Here is a 24,271-nt window from a genome sequence, read left to right as displayed (position 1 = left end):
CACAATAAGATACTAGTTTACAACAGCCAGGATAGCTATAATAAAATATTTTTTTAATGATGGAAATAACAAATGTTAGTAAGAACATGGATATTTCGAAACCTCATTCATTGTTAGTGGGAATTTAAAATGGTACAGACTCTGTAGGAAACAGATTGGCAGTTCTTCAATAAGTTGAACATTAAATTACACATGACCGAGCAATTCTACTACCAGGTATATATAAAAAAGTATTGAGAACAGGTATTCAAGTGCAAACTTGTATACAAGAATGTCGGTAGCAGCAGTATTCACAATAGCTAAAAGGTGGAAACACCCCAAAATAGCTATCAACTGAAAACAAAATGTGTCTATCCATACAATGGAATAGGTTTCAGCCATAAAAAGGGATGCAGTTCTGACACATGCTACAACATGATGAACCATGAAAACATTATGGTGAACAAAAGAAGCCAGAAAAACAGATCACCGTGTGACAGAGGCATCCATCACCAGAACACTGCTGACCAGGCAACAAAAGTGAAGTGGGCCGACATCTTGATTTTAGACTTCTAGCTTAGAGACAGTAAGTGCTTGTTTTTAAACCAATGTATTGTGCAGTATTTGACACAGCAGCTCTGGCAAATTAAGGCAAACATTAAATAATAAATCAGTATTTTCACCTCTGGTCCCACTGTTCTGTATTGAAACAGGGACAGAGACCTTCCCTGCTGTGGGGAATCATTCACCTGACTCTCTAAGAACTACCCAATTCCACCTTCTCATCCAACTTTCTCAGTAAATGCTCATTCTTTCACTTCCTCTCCTCCCACTCTCTTCTGAATCCTTCACTTCCAGTCTTGTGTGACTGAACTCTGAGAAGTTGTCAACAGCCTCATACTGACACAATAGCCTATTCTCTACTTTTATCCCATTCAGCTGAATTTTGGAGTCTTTAGTGCCCTCTAAAACCCTCTCCCCCTACTGAGGTGAAACTTATAGTGCACCCAAACAGAAATCAGCTTCACATGCTCCTTATTTGTTTGTTTTCCACTCGGGATGAAATATTAATGTAACGCCAGTGAGAGTCCTTCATTTGTGATATCTATATTTGACAAAATTCAGAGAAATTCTTTACCTTGGGAATGTATAAAAACAAAATTGTTGAAAATTCTTTTAGTTATATCTCTGGGGGCAGTAGCTAACTTGAAACAAGCAAAAAATGAATTTTTTAAAAATTTACATTAAGCAATAAAGAGCACAATTGGTAATGCAGAAAATAAAATCAGTGACATAGCTCTTCTTTCCCAGAATGCAGGGGGTGAAAGACGAGAAAATAAGAAAGTTGAAGAGGAAGATGATAGTGATGGAGGCTGAAAGAAGAGAAATCTATGGATCACAGGTGTTCACAAAGAATAAATCAGAACAAAATTTCAATGACTTAACAGAGGGAAATCTCCAAGCTTTCAATAACATGGGTTTAACTTAGGCTTACTGTGTATGCTAAGTAGAACAATATCTCCTCATCTTAATCCCTTGAACATGTCATTATGTTATATTACATGTCAAAAAGGACTTTGCAGATATGGTTACATGAAGAATCTTGAAATAGAATATCTGGGTGGAGCCAATGGAATCACAGAGGCCCTTATAAATGAAAGAGGGAGGCAGAAGGGTCCGAGATTTGAGGAGGCCTCACTGCAGGCTTTGAACAAGGAGGAAGGTTCCATGAGTCAAGGAAAGTGCACAGCCTCTAGGAGCTGGAAAGGGCAAGGAAACACATTATCCCTAGAGCCTCCTGAAGAAAGAGGGCCCTGCCCCTGATTTTAGGCCAGTGAGACACATTTCAGACTTCAGGCTTCCAGACAATAAATTTGTAAGATAATAAATTTGTGTTGTTTTAAACTGCTAAGTTTGTGGTAATCTGTTACAACAGCCTTGGGAATCTAAGACACTGTGTTTGGGGCAAGGTCGTGCAAAAAGATCAATCTCTAGAATATAAGAATAAAACCAGGAGAAAAAAGTAAGCTACTTCTGAAGGAACCAAAGTGAGACTAGCTTTAGGATTTCTCCTGCACACTAGAAACTGCAGGTGGTAACAGGGAGGTTAATGAATCTGCACCCAAACAAGTTGGTGCTCAGTGTGGAGTAAGGGACATTCTCAGGTGTATAATGACTTCCTAACTTATAATTTATTATATTCCAGGAAAAATACTTGAAGATATAATCAACTCAATACAAAGATGAATAAAAAATAAAATAAAAAACAAACCACGCATCTGGGTGGAAGAAATGTTTGGCATTTTGTTTCCATCCCAAATCAGAGAACTGTGTGCTTTATTGGAAGAACCAGGAAAGTTAAGGTCACCTATATGGAAACAGAAAGGTGCCACAATTCAAAAATTATCACGGAAAAAGAAAATAGTAAAAGGAATGAGCTTACACCAAATGAAAGGACTAAAATCAAGCATATACGTGGTGTTGAATGGCCAAATTTTCATGTTAAAAGAAAGTGTCAGATTGGAGTAGTTTCTTTTTAGTTTGTTTTTTTTTAATATGCTCTTCACAAGTCAACTTGTAAAAGTATGGCTTGCTTTTCAATGTAAGGAGACAAGGAATTCAAAAATAACAAATGTAGCAATATTGATGTCATATAAGGTGGATGGTAAGGGATATTAGTTAATGATAAATGCCAACTTCTTCAAAAAATAGAAGAATCATAAATCATAGATATTTTTAAAGAGGAAAAATTGATTTATGCAATCAACAAAGTCAATATTACAACTATATATAAATCCTTACAAAAATACATATTTTTAGATGTATCCATGGAACCTTTACAAATATTGATTATATGGTGCCCAATATACAAGCCACTAGCTCCGTATGACTATAGGGCACTTGAATTGTGCTAGTCCACATTGAAATATGCTACAGATATAAAATATATACTATATTTGGAAGACTTAGTAAGAAAAAAAGAGATGTAAAGTATCTCATTAATAATTTCATACTGAATACATGCTGAAAAGATAATATTTTATAGATTTTGATAAATACAATATATTAACATGAATTTTATATGTTTTTTAGTTTTTTAAAAATATGCCTACTAATAAATTGTTAATTACATACATGACTTGCATATTTCCTTGGACAATTCTATACGAAGTCACAAAGAATACCTGTTAAGATACTATCAACAGCAGTGATTTCATACAAAAAATTACCTAACTGGAATACAAAATAATTAGGAAAAAATAAGGGAATGTTCTAAAGTTTAACTATATGTGAACTAAGGAATAGCTTCTGAGAGCCATTAAATAAAACTAAAGATCAAAAACTGAAATTAAAATTCTATTAAGAAAAATGAAAGAGAAATTTATATCAAAACCTAAGGGACATAGAAAAGTTTTATTTATAGCCTTCAACATTATAATGCATCATCTCAACAATGGAATAATTAATTTAAAAAATAAGCCCAAACTAACCAACTAGAATTTAAAAAGAGCAGAAAAAAATAAACAAATCTAAAAGCCATTTCTTTGAGAATACCAACAAAATCATCCAATCTATCATGGGCCTTTACATTAAGGAAGAAAGATAAGAAGCAAACATATAAAAGACTTAGACTTTGATCTTTCATCTTAGAGGAAAATAACAAAAGTTGCTTACAGGAGTCAAATCTGTGTGTTATCCAAACCAAATAAGTAACAGTAACAATATCACAGAATGAAAAAAAAAAAAAAAAAGAAAAAAACAGAACTTAACAGGAAAAAAATCATAACATTGCACCTATCACGTATAATATATGGGATTTAGAAATAGATGAACTTTTTTTAAGCAGCAAATCAATTGGCATCACCATATCATGGGAAAAACAAAAATACAGACATTTTCATAGATACACTTGTATTTGGAGAGTTTAAACCACAAATGCAAGTCTACAAGGGATACAAGCATCAAGATAAAAAAGAAAATAACTGCTGAGATTGAGTTGTTGAGACTGCCAAGGGTCAAGGTAGATCCAAGACCACAAGGATCATGGACCCTAAAGGTTAAGTGAGGCAGACATCCAGTCTCCATATAACACACCCTGTCCACCAGACAATATTTAAATTGTAGCATTAATAATGCTGATAGATAATATTTATTGGGTGATTTCTTTATTGGGGGAAGATTATGATCAAGGTCATCCAGCTAGAACAATGGCAGGGAAGACTTTGAACCAATGCAGTTAACTCCAGAGAACACATTCACATAAACAAACTAAAAGAAAATGGCAGCAGATAATTTTAAATGTCTCTATACTTTTAGGCAGTTTTGCACATCTAGTAGATGCAAATATATTTATAATTTACAACATGTCAACAAAGGGGCAAAATCAAGTAAGAATAAATACCTTGTGATTTGATCAAAAAGAAAAATGAAGATTAGAGTCCTTTATAATAATACATTCATGAATAAAAGGAAGAACAGTGTAAGAACATGACAACTATAAAAAGATCTACCATGATAGGAGTTATATAAATTAAGTGAATAGGACATAAATGGGCTGATTTTCCCATAGAAGTGATAATTTGCTCAGTGGACTAAGAAACCAAATCCAGTCCCCAAGAATACAAGCAAACAAACCCAAATACTGAGGGTTAATGTAAGAAGCCTCTGAACTTATTGGTAAAGCAGCAGTTTCCACCGCAGAAACTTGGGTTTAAGCGAAAGGGGTTCCGTGGTGTGGTCAACATTCCTGACAAACCCTTCACCTATTATTAGACTCATGTCTCTTTGTCACTGACCCCACCTTCAATGGGTTCTTAGGCCCATGGTGTGATCTGCTGACCCCTACCACCATCCTTGGATGATTTCAGTGTCCGAAGTAGAAGACCCACTTGACATGCAACTTTCATGATGCCTTCCCAAATCTAGAACATCCCATATTCTACTCCAAGGACAAACTGCAGGTCAGGGAACATGCTGTCAGAAAAGCTCAGAAAAGTTGGACTTACTTCTTTCTCTGATCATGAACCCCAGTCTTCCTTCTGGCACTGTCTCACTTCTGCTGAACTTACACAACCTCTTTGAAACTTCTAATTCCCGTGACTGCGTAGGTGCCCTTGTAATCACATGTCCATCCATTCCAAGACAGAACCTTTAAAACCATTCCTGGCAACAAACACAATTTCCTAGTTTCTTTATCCTTCTACTGAGCACCAGCAAGCAAAAATCCCAGATGGATCAGCTTCTCTGCTCCTACACAGCAGAAGAAATGGCACAGCCATGAAGGCAGTGCCTCTACCAATGGATGCTCTTGGTGGAGCCACACCGTGGCTTCTGTGACACATTATGGACCCTCACCCCTGCCTCACTTTCCTCTCACTGACCATTCCAACTTAACGCCACTACTGCAGACACTTCATTTATCTCCACAAAGAAAATGAGGGAGAATGAGAGAGAATGAGAGGTAGGCATCTTTAGAAAGATTCTTAGACATGTAAGCACTGGAAAGAAAGTTTTTGAAAAACGAGCTCCATCTGGAACCCATACAGACCTGAGACAGAGGCTTCCTGTGGGCACAGTTTATGCCCCCAATGAAGACCATGTTGGGCATGATGGGCCTGGGATAGTCCATCACAAAGTCTCCTCGGAACAGCCACACGGACGCGTAGCTGAGAACATCCACCAGGGACATCTCTCTCTGCAGGATCTCAGAGGCAAGGCTTGCGTAGGGGGACAAAGAATAATCGCAAATGTATTTCAGGGTCAGAGGGTAGAGTATATTCTTGACTCGCTGCAGGAAAGTCATGTGGTCCGAATTCCTGGTTAACATCCTAGGAATATATGAGGAAGGGTTTGGACTCTGTGTGCCCTCAAAATCCCAGTCACATGGAAGGAAACGCAAAAAATACACAGCAGGAACAGACAGGTACTCAGCCAGCAAGGACCCACAGGGGTAAATGGGGTCTGTTAGAACCACATCAAATGAGCTGGCATTCAGGGACCTGATCAGCTCTTTGTTATGCAGCAGCTCTGCACAAGACTTTTCAAAGAACATAGACACTCTTTTTGTCATTGTTATAGTTTTAAAATATATCTTCAGAAAATGCATTTCTTCAAAAAACATCTCAGGGTGGCCCATCATAAACTGATGATATTCTTCTTGGGTGTAGGCAGTGGCATAGGTTCTCAGAGTGAAAAAGTCAGCTCCTTTCATGTACACACTCACATCTGGAGCAAGGACGACAGCCTGGTGGCCTCTGGCGCTGAGCTCCTGCACGACCTTCCGCATGCTGAGCCAGTGGCTGCCTTCCATGGGCACCACCAGCACCTTCCCACCCTCGGCCCCGGGCCTGATGCTAAAGAAAAGCAGCAGTCCAAGGAGAACCCACAGGGAAAACTGGAATCCTGTCGCCATCTCTGCAGAATCCCAACGCAGGTGACTCTGCACCCAGGCTGTGCTCTCTACCTCATTTCTTCAGTGAATCTTATCACCAAACCATTGAGCAAATGGAGTGTGATTGGAAGACAGAATGCCCTCCTTAAGTTAATCATTGCAGAAGAACTCTCTCCCTTCTCTTCCACCCACTGGACACTCCCTTCAGTCTGCACACAGGGCAACACCAATGTTCCTTCTTCAATAAACTCCCCTGACCCCGCTACCCTCTCAGGGCCATGTCCTTGTGTACTCCTTTGTGTTTCATCCAATTGCCCAAACAAGTGTGAGGACACTGGGTTCCTTTCCTCACCTCCCACATCCTCTGAACAATGGTCTCTCAGGTGGAAACTGAGCTCTAAGGGGTCACTGGTGCCGTGTCCCCAACCAGAAATTCTCAGCTGGCCGTGACACCATCTCACCACTCTTGCAACCCTTTCCTCCCTGCCTCTTCAGAATCTATTGCAATTATTTAAGAAAGACTATTAAGAAGAGCACAACCTTGAGAGTTGAATAGAGACACACTGCAAAGCACTATATACAAAGCTGTTTTATGACACGTCACTGATATTGATGAGATAATATAATATTTATACTTCAAACGAGAAGAATTTATAAAGTGAAATTACAAGATCTGTACTTGAATTTTACTTGGTCAAACTAGAGAGAATAAAAATTTGGCCTTGGTTTTTGTGGGTTTTTTTTGTTTATTTGTTTTGTTTTGTGTTGTTTAAGTACTGGATAGTGTAGGGATGGAGGGGGGACAAAAAAAGTCAAAAAGCCTTTATTCATAAAGTAAATTAAAAATGTAAATAAAACCCTTTCCTCCCATGAATGGGTAGCATGCAGGAAAAATATGACCTTGCAGGGACAGCTTTCTCTAAATGGGGAGGGGGCGTCTGACCCCATTAGTTTTCCTCTCCAGTATCCCTCCTACTGGTCAGGAAAGACTCTGTTGGAATTGCTTTCAAATAAGGCTATATCTGGAGGGAACTGGAACTCAAGATTGAATGAAGTCAAAACAAGGACAGGGTGAGGCTTCCACATCCGCCCCATGGAATAAAAGTCCCAGCTACCTGGAGCCTAAACGTGCAGAGTAACCCTTAGCAGCCACCGGGGTCTGCTCCCCACGGGTCGGGGGCGCCGGCACTGGCCTGGCCTCTGGCCCTGTCCCCTTCGGAGCCTTTCTGACACGCTGCAGTTTATGCTCAGACTTTGCCCCAATGTCACGTCCTGGCCCAGGTCCTGGTGAGGCCCCTGCTCCCTCCCGAAGGCCACGGAAGGCCCTTGGGGCGCAGGGCGGGCACGGCCGGGTGTGCGCTTCTGCGGGAGGATTTCCGGGCTCGGCCGGACCCGGGGAGTCCACACCGGCGCTGTGTGTGCAGAGGCGGCGGCCTGCAGGGGCGAGGGCTGCGGGGACACAGCAGGAAGGAGAGGCGGGAAGTGGGGGCGGCCCCCGGGGGCCCCGCAGCCCGGGGAGAAGCGGAGCCCAGGGAGGCGGCGCGGAGGGCGGGAAGAGGCGGAGTGTGCCCGGGAGCGCGGAGGGGCTCGGGGAGCTGGGAGGAGAGAGGACACCGGGAAGGAGTCCTCAGCCGGGGGTGAGCCATACCCCCACACCCTTTAAATGTCCGCGCCTAGCACGCGCCCTTCTGATGACGGGGGCGAGCATTCCCGTCGTGTGAAAAGGGCCCCCCTACCCCCCGCCCTGAACTAAGGCAGCCGCGTTTGATTCAGATGCTAGTGTCATCCGATTTCCACACGCGGGTCTGGACTCGGAGGCCCCGGGGAAGCAGATTTCCGGCTGGGACCCTGGGAGGAGAGCGGTGCCTTCCCTGAGGGACGCACTCGGGGAAGCAGGTGGGGGTGAGGGTGGAGGGTGGGGGGTGAGGAAGGGGTGGGGGGGGCGCGATCCTGGCGCCCGCGGGGCTCCCGGGGGACACGTCCAGGCAGCAGCCTCGCGGGTCTGGGGCAGGGGAGGGGTCGGGGCTGCCCGGATTCACTGGGCTCCTCAGACACGTGGTGGTGGAAGACGAGGGGTGGCTGAGGTCACCCCAGAAACATCAGGGGACAGAAAGGGGCATCTCGGGGGCCTGAGCCCTGGGAGATGGTCCCTCTGCTCTCTCTGTGCCTTCCACACTCTCCTGCACTTCCCGTCTGAGCCCATATTTCCAGCTCACACCTGCTCCTGGTCCTCACACCTGTGGAGGCTGAATAATGTCAGGCAAAGCTGTCCCAGTCCTAACCCCAAACCCAGTGAATATGTTACTTCCAGGGCAAAGGGAATGAAGGCTGCACATTAGATGATTTAAAGAGGGAGATTTTCCTAGTTTATCTGGAGGGACCCAGTGTAAATACAACGGCCTATCAGGGAAGGAGGGAGGAAGGAGGGTCCCAGTGAGAGAGAATCAGTGCAAAGATTGAAACAGGGATGGCAGTAACGCAGACTCAAGAGGGAACCAGACGACCCCTAGAACCTGAATCCCCCTGGCGCCTCCAGGAGGGCACGCGGCCCATCCACAGGGCGACGTTGAGCCTCCTGAGATTCATCTGGTCTTCTGAACGCCAGAACTGTAAGGCAACAAACCTGTGGTGTTTTAAGCACTAAGCGTGTGGTAACTGGCAGCAGCAGCAACAGGAAATGAACAAAACACCCGTCACGTCCTCTGACCGCTGGAGGTCACCCGGTGTCTCAGACACCTCGGATTCCACACATGGAGAACTGAGCTCACTTCCCACCACCATCCACCACCTCCAAGCAGAGGAACAACGATGGACTTGGATGGTGAACAGACATGAGCTCTGTTCCTTATTGCCCACGCCAAGCTAAGGAAAGCCACAAAGCCTCTCTGAGCATCAGTTTCCCCTTCTCTCCTGAAAAATGCTTTCTCATCCCTAAAGGTTCACCTTAAAAGTAGCTTTCTATGAAAACAAACTTGGTGGCCACACACTTCACAATTTCAAAATTTACTGCAAAGGAACAGGAATCAAAACAGTGTGGTACTGGCCTAAAGACAGACCTACACGTTTAATGGTCAACTGATTTTTGACAAGAGTACCAAGTCTGATTACTGAGGAAAGAATAGGCTCTTCAACAAATGTGCTGTGGAAACTGGGCATTTGCATGCAAAAGAAAGATACATCACCTCTCACCATATACAAAAGTTAACTCTACATGGGTCAAGGATCTGAACACTGGAGTAAGCCATAAGACTCTGGGAGAAAACATAAGGGGAAATCTTCATAACCTAGGATAAAGTGATTTCTTTGATATGACACCAAAGCATGAGCAAAACAGACTTCATGAAGATGAAAAGCTTTTGTGCACCAAAGGATATTCTCCAGAAAGCAAGAAGACAACCTACAGAATGGTAGAGAATAATTGCTAGTCACATATCTGATAAGTGTTTAATATCCAGAATATTTACCAAACACCTAAAAGTCAACCAAAAATGACAAAGAACACATTACAAAATGATCCAAGGATTTGCATAGACATTTCTCTGAAGAACTTATGCAAATGGCCAATAAACACAAAAAAGATGCTCAACATCTTTGGTCATCAGGGAAATGAGAAACAATACCACAATGAGATAGTACTTCACACCTACTAGGATGGTTACTAGAAGGGAAGAAAAACAGAAGAGTAAAAAACAAGCATTGCAAGGATGTAGACAAATTGGAACCCTCATACATTGTAGGTGTGATTGTAAAATGGTGCCACCACTGTGGAAATTAATTGGACAGTTCCTCAGAAAGATAAATGTAGAAGTACCACATGACCCAACAATCCCACATCATGGTACATGCAAAGGAACTGAAAGCAGGTGGTGAAACAGACATTTGGACAATAATGTTCATAGCAGCGTTATTCACGATAGTGAAAAAGCGGAAGCACCCAGGTGTCCTCCAACAGATGAATGGTCAAATGGAATGCGGCCCATCCATACAAGGAATATTATACAGCCATAAAAAGGAACAAAGTTCTGACAAATGCTACATCATGGATGAACCACGAAAATATGCAGAGTGAAATACACCAGACACAGAAAGACAAATACTGAATAATCTCACTTATATGAAATACCTGGAAGTAGAAAATTCATAGATACAGATAGTATATTGCAGGTTACCAAGGCCAGGGCATGAGGGGAATGGGGAGTTATTTTTTAAGGGATGCAGAGGCAAATTTTCAGTAAAGGATGGTGGTGATGGTAGCACAATTTGTGAATGTAATCAAGACACTGAATTGTACATGTGAAAATGGTTAAAATGGGAAATTTAGAGTTGTGTATATAAAATACTTAAAATGTGGCTTCCTCTATAATGCTGTACCTGCCTCCCTCATAATTTCCCTATCCAGGTCCATGCACTGTAAACTGAAATAGGAAAAAAAAAAGGAAATAACCTAAATGCCCATTACTGGCAATTAGTGACTATTGGTTTTTAGCCATTTGTCTGTCAATTGGTTTTCCCCAATTAAGCCGAGGCTATGGTTTACACATGTTGACTCCTTCAGCACGAAGCATAGAAATCAAAGTAGAAATCAACAATTATTTAGCAAATGAATGGGAATCCATAAATTACTAACAGGCTCTGGAGTAAGTAACTCTTCAGCCGCACTGCTCGCACCCCTCCCTGTGGAGCAGCCACAGCTGGGCCCCTGTCTGCAGAGCAGCGCCCGCACACCTGAGCGCCCCACGCGGGTCCTCCCGGCGCCCCCTGCTGGACGGCTTCGTGGCTCCCGCAGAGGAAGCCCATTCCCAGCCCCGGGGCAGGAGGCCCTGTGCACGGGTTCAGATTGGACAGCTGAGCAGAGGGATTTTTAGTAAGTACTTTATGGATGGATGTAAGTTGGGCGAGGGCAGTGCTGGCAAAGCCTTCATGAGTACAGGGACTGTCAGTTTCCGAGGGGCCATTGTTGAGGATGTATTTGACCCCACAATCATCTGGTTGAGGTGCATCCCTCTCAGCCAATATGTCTTCAAACTTATGAGCATTGAACTTGGTAAAGCGCCACTTCTTGGAGATGTGGATTTTCTGGCAGCCGGGGAACTTGAACTTGGCCCTGCACCATGCATCAATCACGTGCTCCTTGTTTTGAAACTTGGTGCAGATGGACATGATGGCTTGGCCTGTGTGGACTCTGGCTACTATACCCTGGGGCTTTCCAAAGGCACCTCACGTCCTTTCTGGAGCCAAGATTCGGGGTGGCATGGTGTCAGACCTGACCATCAACAAATAAGTGTCATCTTCAAGGTCCCTTAGGGCAACCCATATGAGCAATAGGCTTCATGCACTACCAAGGAGGCTGCTGTCTGCAGAGCCTGGTGTTTTAAAACAATTTAAATTTGACTTCTTAAGGGGAGGGATGGGAAAGAGAATGTAAGGTATTCCATTGCCACAGTATCCACCACTCCCTATTGTCTACCCTCTCCTCCATTTTTAATCTTCAATAGTATCTGCCTTCTGAGTTTGAAACCCCTGGCCTACATCTGCTAGCTACAAACCGCACTGTCCATCAACACCAAAGTACTCATACTTGGACTTTTTATTCCTTTGCACACAGTTCCCCTGTTCTGTCTTGGGGGATGACTATAGTTGCCTCCTTTCTTCACCTGGCTAAGCCCTGGTAAGCCTGCTGGGTTCGGCTCAGGGGTCCCCACTGCTCTGGAGCATCCCTTGAAGTCTTGCCCATGAGAAGAATCAGTTGCTCCCCCTGTTCCCACAGCTGTGTTCGCACTGTCATAACTGACCACCACAATGCCTGGATTGTGCCTCCGTCTCCCTCCCAGTCCCTCACAGGAAGGAATTAGTCTTATTTATTATTTGTATCATCAATTCCTGGTAGGTATCTGCACCCAGTAGGTGCTCAATAAATGCTTGCTATATGAATGGCTTCCCTATAAACATTATTCAAAACATTACCTAAACAGGCTGGGTCCACAGCCTGGATTCGAGCAGTTAGGGTAGGAGAAAATTGTTTCCCAACTTTTTACTTATTAGTCCCATTGTTTTGCTTCTCATATTAGTATAAAGATATGCTAATATAAAGATAATATGCAAGTATAAAGATGACACAAATTAGAAAGCATTTAAATCTAAATTTTAGCTCTGTTTCCCAGCTTCTGATGATCCAAAATGCTCTGTTACCTTTAACCCTTACGCATCCTCAGAGCAGTGATAACTGGGTGAGGCAGGCAGAGTAATGGGCCCCCAAAGAAGTCCATGTCCCAATCCTGGGAACCTGTGAATATAATGTGTTATGTGGTGAAGGGAATTAAGTTTGCTCATAAGCAGGCCTGGAGATGGGGAGACTATCCTGCATTATCCAGGTGTGCCTAAAATATTCACAAGGGAAAGAGGGGGCAGGAGAGTCAGTGTCGGAATGATGCAGCATGAAAAAGGTGCCACCAACCATTGCTGGCTTTTAAGATGGTGGAAGGGGCCAAAAGCCAGGGAATGCAGGCAGCCTCAAGAGGCTGGGAAAGACATGGAAACAGATCCTCAAGAAAGGACCAGATCCTGCTGACATCTTGATTTTAGCCCAGTAAGACTATTTCTGAGCTACACAACTGTAAACTAATAACTCTGTTGTTTGACATCACTAAGCTTATGGTTATTGGATACAACAGCCATAGGAAACTGATACACTAGATCATCAAAAGGAGATGAGAAGTTTCTATAGCTCTTTTTAAATCATCCAAACTGGACCCAACCAGTTTGAATGTCATCATTTTTTCAACAAATAAGTTGCTAGGTGCATGCAGCACTGGGTGCTGGTTTGAGAAGTAATTACTGATTTGTAATGCTGTAGAAACCATCATTCTGCAAAAGGGATTGATGGGAAGGTTACAGCTTGAATATCACACCACCTGGTTTTCTTGAGATGTCCAAAGCACAGTGCTTGGAACAGATCCTGGCATATAGACCTTGGCATACAGAACTGCACCACAAATGTTAGCTGCTGCTGTGCTCATCATCATCATCGTCATCATCATCATCATCATTGTCATCCACAATAAAGCAGTGCAGGAAACTCTCCTTAATCCAAACCTAACCAATTTCAACATTTAAATCATGTACAAGACCTTGTGATGGACAATGACTATCACCTGGGAGGCTCCTTTTTGCAAACACAAACCAAGATGAAGCTAGCTGCATGTAAGAATGACTCATGTGAGACCCCTATGCTTTCATCCCGCTAGGCATTTGTCCAACGTGAAAATCTTGAACTGTTTCAAAACGGACACTCAATGTCATGTTTCACTCTTCCCCATTCAGAGCTCCAATCAAATTTCTGGACACCAAGGGCAGGTGAGGTGGGCAGAACTGGTGGGGAAATCAGGTGGGGAAAAGGGAATAAGCAGTTCAGGCAGAATAGAAAAGAAAAGGAAGTGCAGTGGAAAATGAGAACATAAGGATGTTTGATACTCTCACAGTAACTTTTTAACCGTTGTCTAGGAATTTGTGGCTAAAAAGAGAAGCAAGTGGAGAGGAGCGACTGCACTGCTCTAAGCGGCGGTAGGGGCTGTGGGTTCCATCCTGGTACCCTGCATTTTGCAGGAGAACCTTAGATAATACATTTAAAAAATCGATGTTTTTTAATAGCAAAAACTGAGAAGAAATAATACAATTACTGAAGAATAAAACTTTCCTGAGCTGATAAAGATCAGAATCGACTATAGAAAGGCTTACATATTCCATGACACATTAAGGGAAAAAGACCCATAACTAATAATATTCTTTTCATATCTTGGCAAAATTGCTGAGTTACAAGTTTAAGTTTTAAAAATGTACCAACATGTATCACAACAGAAAAAAAAAATCTAAAATGGAACAAAAGACAGAGACTTAAAATGCAAAAGGTATATAAGTCCTAATCAATTGCTTTAAGGGTTCCCAAATCACCCTTCAATGTTTTGAAGATATTCTGAATTAATGCCCCTCATATTTACTTAAAAGAAATTTAGAAACAGACACAGAGAAATCTTTAAGATAGTAAATTTATATGATACATTGGTAATGAAAAATCTAAGGAGAAAACACCTTGAATTGTAAACTAATTCCCAGTGTGAACAATTCATTTCCTGACCCATCCCAGCGACCTTCCCTCTCCTAGACTCTCATATGTACATGTGGGGACAGAACATGTGACCCAGCTCTCGACCACTTGGCACATCTCATGCCCTTGTCTGTACTCATTAGTTCAGAGATGGGCATGTGACTTAGTCAGAGACAATAAGACAGAGGATTCTACTAAGAATCCTGGAAAAAGAATTCAGACTAGATCCTCTGCTGCCTGGGTGTCATGAGCCTGAGGACAATGTCATCGCCAAGAAAGCAGATAAATGAAGATGAAATATCTGTCCTAATGACATGGTTTGATCCCTGTGGCAAGTCACACCTCAGCAGATACACCCTGAGATTTATCCATCATGTCAGCCAATGAAGCTGTATGCAAAAGAAAGCCTTGCAATAAATTCACTTATTCAAGGGTATGATGGGGCTGTCCAAAGGTCTAATGTGATTATAGATTATATCAATTCTATTAAATGAGTGAAATCAAGCCCAGCTCTATTGTTCACTGGGACAAGAGTCCCAAGAAAATTCACTGGAGAAAGAATTCTGGGACTACTGCATATATACATACAAAGAATGGAGTTGAACCCCCTCCTCACACCTACACAAAAATTAACTCAAAATGTATCAATGACCAAATATAAGAGCAAAAACTATGAAGTTCTTAGAAGAAAACTGAGGTGTAAATTGTTGTGACCCTGGGTTAGGTAAAGTCTTTTTAGATATGACACCAAAAGCAGAAGAAACAAAAGAAGACATTGGTAAATTGTACTTCCTCAAAATTAAATGTTTTTATGCTTCAAAGGATACCATCAAGAATATGAAAAGAAATCCCCTAGAATGGAAGAAAAATATATATCATATATCTGATGATGGTTTAATATCCAGTTATATAAAGGATTCTTACATCTCAACAACCAAAAGACAACACAATGAAACACTTGGGAATGATTTTGAGTAGACATTGCTCCAAAGAAGATCTACAAATGACCAATGAGTACATAAAAAGATGCTCAGTGCCATTACTTATTAAGGAAATGTAAATCAAAACCACAATAAAATACTACCTCACAATAGCCAGGAGAGCTATAAAAAATATTTTAAAATGGAGAATAACAAATGTTAGCAAGAACATGGATAATTGGGAACCCTCATTGTTGGTGGGAGTGTAAAATTGTACAGCCAATGTAGGAAACAGATTGGCAGTTCTTCAATAAGTTGAACATTGACTTACACATGACCCAGCAATTCTACTCCTAGGTATTTACCCAAAAGGATTGAAATCAGGTATTCAGACAGAATTGTGTATCCATGAATGTCTGTTGCAGCAGCATTCACAATAGCTAAAAGCTGGAGACACCCAAATGTTCATCAAGTAATCAATGGAAAACAAAATGTGGTCTATCCATAGAATGGAATTTTCTTCATCTGTAAATAGGGATGAAGTTCCGACACAGGCTTCGACATGATGAACCATGAAAACATGCTGAGCGAAAGAAGCCAAACACCCAAGACCACATATTGTATGATTCCGTTTACATAAATTATCCAGAATAGACAAATCCATGTAACGGAAAGGAGAATAATTGCTGCCAGGGGCCGGGCATTGGGAGAATGGGGAGTGACTGCATAAAGGGTAGAGGGTTTCCATTTGTGGTGATGAAAATGTCCCGTACTAGGTATGGTGATGGCAAACAACATTGTGAAAGCACTTGATGCCACCAAATTGCACACTTTACAGTGGTTAAAATGGTAAAATTTATGTTATGTGTATTTTCCCACAATAAAATAAAACAGTGCAGCCTCTTTGGAAAATAGTCTGGAAGTCCCTCAAAAAATAAACATGTAGTTATCATACATTCCAGCACTTTTGCTATGTAGTGCTTTGAAGCTAATGTACCCCAGAGAAAAAATGTTCTTAAATCTAATCCAGTGGGTGTGAATCCATTGTAAGTAGGACCTTTTCAGAGGACTCTTTCAGTTAAGGCGTGACCACTTGAATCATGATGGAACTTAATCTTATTACTGGAGACCTTTATAAATGGAATGAATATGGGGGAGAGAGAAAGGCAAGGGGGCAAGAAGCCAAAAGCAGTGGAACCTGGAAGAGAAGGGAGAGAACAGAAGATACCTTCATGTGCCTTGCCATGTAGCAGAGGAGCCAAATATGGTGGCAGCTGGTCTTCAGAAGGAAAGCAACCCCTTGAAGATGACTTCATTTGGACAGTGTCCCAGATGGTAACCATTATTTAAGCCGACCTATTTCATGGCATTGCTTTGAGAAGCATAGGAAACTAAAACACACTCCTAGGTCCATACCCAAGTAAATTGGAAACATATGTCCACACAAAATAATTAGGCCAATGTTAATAGCAGCATTATGCAAAATAGCCAAAAGTGGAAAAAAACACAAATATCGGCTAATGAGCACTTACATAAAATGTGGTATATCTATAAAATAGAATATTATTTGCCAAGAAATTGCTGGTCTACAACATCATGTATGAACCTTTAAAACATGATGCTAACTCAAGAAAGTCAGGCATTTGCAAACAGGACCTCTGAAGACATCAGGATGAGTCTTCATATGTTTGACTGGAAGACTTATAAAGAGAGGAAAATAGGATGCAGTCACCCAGAAGAAGTAGAAGCCAGAAGTCAGAAGCGAGAAAGGAGAGATCACCATGTGACAGAGGCAGCCATCACCAGAACACGGCTGACCGGGCGAGAAAGCAAGTTAGGCCAATATGTTGATTTTGGACGTCTAGCTTAGAAACAATAAATGCTACTTGTTTAAATCAAACTATTGTGCGGTATTTGTCATGGCAGCTTTGGAAAATTAAGTCACCCATTAAAGGATAAATCAGTACTTTCACCCCGGGTCCCACTCTTCTCTATCCAAACAGGGAGAGAGACCTTCCCTGCTGTGGGGAATCATTCACCTGACTCTCTAAGAACTACCCAATTCCACCTTCTCATCCAACTTTCTCAGTAAATGCTCATTCATGTCACTTCCTCTCCTCCCACTCTTTTGAATCCTGTCAATGTAACTTCCTTCACCCCCACTCTAGTTTGACTACACCCTGAGACTTTGTTAGTGGTTTCATTACTGAACACAGTAGCCTATTCTCCACTTTTATCCCATTCAGTCAAATTTTGGACTATTTAGTATCTTCTAAAACCCTTTCCTCCTCCTTATGTGCAACTTGTAGTACACCCAAACAGAAATCCAGCTTCGCAAGCTCTTTATTGTATTTTTTCAACTCAAGGGATGAAAATATTTATGTGAAGCCAGTGAGAGTCCTTCATTTGTGGTATCTATATTTGATAAAATTCAGACAAATACCTTACCTTGGGAACTTATGAAAACAAAACTATTTGTTGAAAATGATTATAGTGATATTGGGGGACAGGGGAGGCAGTAACTAACTTGAAACAAGCAAAAATTAAAATTTTTTTAAAATGTACATTAGAAGCAATAAACGGTACAATTGGTAATGAAGAAAATAAAATCGGTGACATAGATATGCTCTCCCAGAACGTGGGGGCAGGGAGGGGATAGAAAAGAATAAAAAGTTGAGGAGGAAGATGATAATTATGGAGGCTAGAGAATAAAAATCTATATATGGCAGGTGTTCACAAAGAATAAATCAGAACAAGAAGTTCAATGACTTAGAGGAAAATCTTCAGTTTTCAATAAGACACAGGTTTAACTTTAGACTTACTGTGTATGGTGAGCAGAATAATAGCTCCATATCTTCATCCTCGGAACCTGAGAATATGTTCTATTACATGATGAAAGGGACTTTGCAGATGTGATTACGTGAAGGATCTTGAAATCGAATATCCTGGATTATCTGGGTGGAGCCAACGTGATCACAAAGGCCCTCATAAATGAAAGAGGAAGGCAGAAGATTCCGAGATTTGAGGTGGCCTCAGTGCTGGCTTTGAGCAAGGAGGAAGAAGGCCATGAGTCAAGGAAAGTGGACAGCCTCTAGGAGCTGGAAAGGGCAAGGAAATAGATTTTCCTAGAGCCTCCTGAAGAAAGGAAACCGTACCCATTGATTTTAGCCCAGTGAGACACATTTGAGACTTCAGACAATAAATTTGTAAATAATAAATTTGTGTTGTTTTAAACTGCTAAGTTTGTGGTAATCTGTTACAATAGCCTTGGGCAACTAAGACACTGTGTTTGGGACAAGGTCATGGAAAAGATCAATCTCTAGAATGTAAGAATAAAACAAGGAGAAACAAGTATGCTACTTCTGAAGGATCCGACGTGAGACTAGCTTTAGGATTTCTCCTGCACACTAGAAAATGCAAGTGATAACAGGGAAGTTAATAAATCTGTACTCAAACAAGTTGGTGCTCAGTGTAGGGTAAGGGACACTCTCAGGTATATAATGACTTCCTAAATTGAAATTTATTATATCCCAGGAAAAATACTTGAAGATATTATTAATTTAGTACAAAGATGAATGAATAATAAAATTAAAAAAGCAAACCAAGCATCTGGGTGGAAGAAACGCTTGGCATTTTGTTTTCATACCAAAGCACAGAATTGTGTGTTTTATTGGAAGAACCAGGAAAAGTAAGGTCACGTAAATGGAAAAGAAAGGTGTCATACTTCCAGAATTAACAAGGAAAAACAAAACAACAAAAAGAATAAGCTTATACAAAATGAAAGGAGTAAAATCAAGCATATACATTGTGTGAACAGACCAAATCCTTTTGTTCAAACAGACCATCAGATTGGAGACTTTTTACAATGTGCTCTTCCCAAGTAAACTTGTAAAAGCATGGGCTTCTTTTTAAGGTAAAGTAAAGAGACAAGTAATCCAAAAATAACAAGAGTAGCAATACTGATATCATACAAGGTAGATGGTAAGGGACATTGTTTAATGATGAGAGCAATATTTATGAATAAAATACAGGAATCATAAACCTATGTGCACCAAACAATCTAGCAGATCAGAGAGATAGACAGATACAAAGCAAAAATAATTAAACCTCAATACCTGACCAAAATTCAGTTAGAAGGGGATATTTTAAGATATAACAATTGTGCAGACTCAGTAGACATTTTTTAAAACAGGAAAACTGATTTATGAAAACAATAGTCACTATTACAGGTACATACAGACACTTAAAAGTAGATACATTTTTAGATGTATTCATGGAAGCTTTGCAAATACTGATCACATGGTGTCCAATATACAAGCCACTAGTTACGTATGACTATTGAGCACTTGAATTGTGCTTAGTCCAGGTTGAGATATACGTGTAAAATATATACCAGATTTGGAAGACATATATGAAAAAAAGAGAATGTCAAACATCTCCTTAATAATTTTATACTACTACATGCTGAAATGATAATATTTTATATATTTGATAAATAAAATATATCATTAATATTAATTATATATTTTTTATTTACTTTTTAAAAAACATGCCTACTAGAAAATGTTAAATTGCATATGACTCGCATCACATTTCCATGGTCAATTCTGTAATAAACCACAAAGAAGACCTGTTAGAAAGTTATCAAAAGCAATGACTTCACACTAAAAAATTCTCTGATTGTAATAAGAAATAATTAGGAAAAAAATAAGGGAAAGTTAAAAAGTCTTAATTATACATAAATTAAGAAACAGCTCGTAGATAGCCATCAAATAAAATTGAAAATCCAAAATAGAAATTAAAATTCACTTAAGAAAAATAAAGAGAAATTTATACCAAAACCTAAAGGACACAGAAAAAGTTTTATTTATAGCCTTCAATCCTATAATGCTTCATCTCAAGGATAAGGTAAAACTTTTTAAAAATAAGCTGAAAGTAATGCATAAAAAAGAGCAGGAATAAATAAGCCAATCTACAAGAGGTTTCTTTGAGAAGACCAGTAAAGTAATTCAAGCTGTCATAAGCCTTTAGATTAAGGAAGAAAGATAAGAAGAAAACGTATAAAAGATTTGGACTCTGATCTTTCATCTTAGAGAAAAATAACTAAAGCTACTTAAAGGAGTCAAATCTATGGGTTATCCAAACCAAATAATTAAGGGTAACAATATCTTAAAATAAAAACGAGAATTTAGTAGGACAAAAATCATAGTATTGTAACTCATGTATAATACATGATGATGATTTACAAATAAATGAAATGTTATGCACCAAATAATCAGATATCAATAGGTCTAAAGGAAAGGCAGAAATAAGGGCAGACATTTTCATAAAAACACTTGTATTTGGAGAGCTTAACCCACGAATACAAGTCTACAAGAGAAGCAAATGTCAAGAAGAGGAATATAGCTGCTGAGATTGAGCTGCTGAGACTGCCAAGGGTGAAGCAGATCCAAGACCACAAGGATCATGGATCCCGAAGGTTAAGTTGGGAAGACAGCCAGTCTCCAGATGACACACCTTGTCCACCTGGGCAATATTTAAATTGTGTCAATGAAAATGGTGTTAGAGAAATTTACTGTGTGATTTGTTTATTGGTGGTTGATTTTGATCAAGGTCATCCAGCTAGAACAATAGCCGTGGAGATTTGTACCAATACAGTTAACTCCAGAGAACATACTCACATAAACAAACTAAAAGAAAATAGCAACATTATTTCCAATGCCTCTCTACTTTTGAGCAGTTTTACAAATCCAGTAGATGCATATATATCTATAATTTACAAAACACATCAATGGGGGCAAAATCAAGTAAAAATAGGTAACTAGAAATTTGATTAAAAATAAAAATGAAGATTAGAGTCCTTTATAATAATACATTCAGAAATAAAAGGAAGTACAGAGTAAGAACACAACAACTATAAAAGATCTACCATCATAGGAGTTATATAAATTAAGTGAATAAGACATAAACGGGCTGATTTCCCTATAAAAGTGATAGCTCACTGGGTAAAGAAACCAAATCTACTCGCCAAGAATTCAAGCAAACAAATCCAAATACTGAGGGTTAATGTAAGATGCCTCCGAAATTATGGGTAAAGCAGTAGTTTCCACCATGGAAACTTGGGGTGAAGCGAAAGTGGTTCAGTGCTGTGGTCAACCTTCCTGACAAACCCTTCGCCTATTAGACTCATTTCTCTTCATCACTGACCCCACCTTCAGTGGGTTCTTAGGCCCGTGGTGTGATCTGCTGACCCCTACCATCATCCTTGGATGATTTCAGTGTTCAAGTAGAAGACTCACTTGACACACAGCTTCCATGATGCCTTCCCAAGCCTGGAACTTCCCCACATTCTACTCCAGGGACAAACTCCAGGTCAGGGAACATGCTGTCAGAAAAGCTCAGAAAAGCTGGACTTTCTTTCTCTGATCATGAACCCCAGTCTTCCCTCTCTGGCATTGTCTCACGTCTGCTTAACTTACACAAACTCTGAAACTTCTACTTCCTTTGACTGCGTAGGTGCCCTTGTAATCACATCTCCATCCATTCCAAGACAGAACCTCTAAAACCATTCCTGGCAACAAACACAATTTGCTAGTTCCTTTATCCTTCTACTGAGTACCAGGAAGCAAAAATCTCCAGATGGATCAGCTTCTGTGCTCCTACACAGCAGAAGAAATGGCACAACCATGAAGGCAGTGCTCTTATCAATGGACGCTCTTGGTTGAGCCACACCATGGCTTCTCTGACATAGTAGGGACCCTCACCCCTGCCTTGTCTTCCTCTCAGTGACCATTCCAACCTAACGCCACTATTGGAGACACTTCAGTACTTATCTCCCCAAAGACTGTTAGAGGGAGAATGAGAAGTAGGAATCTTTAGAAAGATTGATAGACATGTAAGCACTTGAAAGAAAGTTTTTGAAAAACAAGCTCCACCTGGAACCCTGGCACCCATACAGACCTGAGACAGAGGCTTCCTGTGGGCACAGTTTATGCCTCCAATGAAGACCATGTTGGGCATGATGGGACTGGGATAGTCCATCACAAAGTCTCCTCGGAAGAGCCACACGGAAGCGTAGCTGAAAACATCCACCAGGGACGTCTCTCTCTGCAGGATCTCAGAGGCAAGTCTTTCGTAGGGAGACAAAGAATAATCGCAAATGTATTTCAGGGTCAGAGGGTAGAGCATGTTCTTGACCCGCTGCAGGAAAGTCATGTGGTCTGAATTCCTGGTTAACATCCTAGGAATATACGAGGAAGGGTTTGGACACTGTGTGCCCTCCAAATCCCAGTCACATGGAATGCGACGCAAAAAATACACAGCAGGAACAGACAGGTACTCAGCCAGCAAGGACCCACAGGGGTAAATGGGGTCTGTTAGAACCACATCAAATGAGCTGGCATTCAGGGACCTGATCAGCTCCTTGTTATGCAGTAGCCCCGCACAAGACTTTTCAAAGAGCAATGACACTTGTTTCACTATTGCTATAGTTTTAAAATATATCTTCAGAAAATGCATTTCTTCAAAAACCATCTGACTCTGGCCCAACATGAGCTGATCATACTCTTCTTGAGTGTACGGAGTGGCATAGGTTCTCAGGGTGAAAAAGTCAGCTCCTTTCATGTGCATGCTCACTTCTGGAGCAAGGACGACAGCCTGGTGGCCTCTGGCGCTGAGCTCCTGCACGACCTTCCGCATGCTGAGCCAGTGGCTGCCTTCCATGGGCACCACCAGCACCTTCCCGCCCTCGGCCCCAGGTCTGATGCCCAGGAAAAGCAGCAGCACTGGGAGCACCCACAGGGAAAACTGGAGGCCCGTCGCCATCTCCACAGGATCCCAACACGGCTGACTCTGCACCCAGCTGTGCCCTCTACCTCATTTCTTCAGTGAATCTTATCACCAAACCGTTGAGCAAATGGAGTGTGATTGGAAGACAGAATGCCCTCCTTAAGTTAATCATTGCAGAATAACTGTCTCCCTTGTCTTCCACCCACTGGGCACGCCCTTCAGTCTGCACACAGGGCAACACCACTGTTCCCTCTGCAATAAACTCCCCTGACCCTGCTCCCCTCTCAGGGCCATGTCCTCGTTCACTCTCTTGTGGACACTGGGTTCCTTTCCTCACCTCCCACATCCTCTGAACAATGGTCTCTCAGGTGGAAACTGAGCTCTAAGGGGTCACTGGTGCCGTGTCCCCAACCAGAAATTCTCAGCTGGCCGTGACACCATCTCACCACTCTTGCAACCCTTTCCTCTCTGCCTCTTAAGAATCTATTGCAATTATTTAAGAAAGCCTATTAAGAAGAGCACAACCTTTAAAGTTGAACAGAGCCACACTGCAAAGCACAATATACAAAGCTCTTTTATGACAGCTCATTGATATTGATAAGATAATATAATACTTATTTATACATCAAAAGAGAAGAATTTATAAAGTGAAATTAGAAGATCTGTACTTGAATTTTACTTGGTCAAACTAGAGAGAATAAAAATAGGGAACAGTGCCAACATTCTTCTCCTTCATCCAACAGAGCACCTGCTGGGAATTGAATGGTGAGTGAATCGTTATGACACCTAAAATAGTGGCTGCACAGGTGCTGATGCAATGGAACAGATGTCAGTTACATCTGGAGATGTTTAATCTCAATTTCCAATCTGGTGCCTTAGTAAGTTCCTGTTAATTTCTTCATGGAATTTCTGAAGAAGTTCTGGTTTAGGGTTCAGAAGTGTGCAAGGTATTTAAGTGTTAGAATGCTATGAGGCCTTTCTAAAAATCCAAGCACATATTTAATAAAGAATATTACTAATAATTTACTAAGCCAACATTCTGGAAATTGAAGATCAGTTCCCTACATTTGAACCATCAATAACCTCTCAAAC

The 24,271-nt window shown here is 41.1% G+C and overlaps 3 protein-coding genes and 1 pseudogene across 4 annotated transcripts in view; all 4 read right to left on the bottom strand.

Moving 5' to 3' along the window:
* Positions 1 to 24,271, bottom strand: part of LOC119544040 (UDP-glucuronosyltransferase 1-6-like) — a 235,793-nt gene that overhangs the window by 138,532 nt on the left and 72,990 nt on the right. The window lies entirely within an intron of this gene.
* LOC119544045 (UDP-glucuronosyltransferase 1A3-like) lies at positions 4,567 to 6,848 on the bottom strand. The gene has a single exon (XM_037849073.1). It carries the CDS (start codon positions 6,389 to 6,391, stop codon positions 5,393 to 5,395), a length of 999 nt encoding a protein of 332 aa, XP_037705001.1. The 5' UTR covers positions 6,392 to 6,848; the 3' UTR covers positions 4,567 to 5,392.
* LOC119545018 lies at positions 11,653 to 11,750 on the bottom strand (annotated as a pseudogene).
* On the bottom strand, positions 21,192 to 23,233 carry LOC119544042 (UDP-glucuronosyltransferase 1-2-like). Its single transcript, XM_037849071.1, has one exon. It carries the CDS (start codon positions 23,213 to 23,215, stop codon positions 22,214 to 22,216), a length of 1,002 nt encoding a protein of 333 aa, XP_037704999.1. The 5' UTR covers positions 23,216 to 23,233; the 3' UTR covers positions 21,192 to 22,213.

Source organism: Choloepus didactylus, chromosome 9 (assembly GCF_015220235.1).
Source record: "Choloepus didactylus isolate mChoDid1 chromosome 9, mChoDid1.pri, whole genome shotgun sequence".
NCBI classification, from domain to species: domain Eukaryota; kingdom Metazoa; phylum Chordata; class Mammalia; order Pilosa; family Megalonychidae; genus Choloepus; species Choloepus didactylus.
This window is presented reverse-complemented; position numbering and strand designations above follow the sequence as displayed.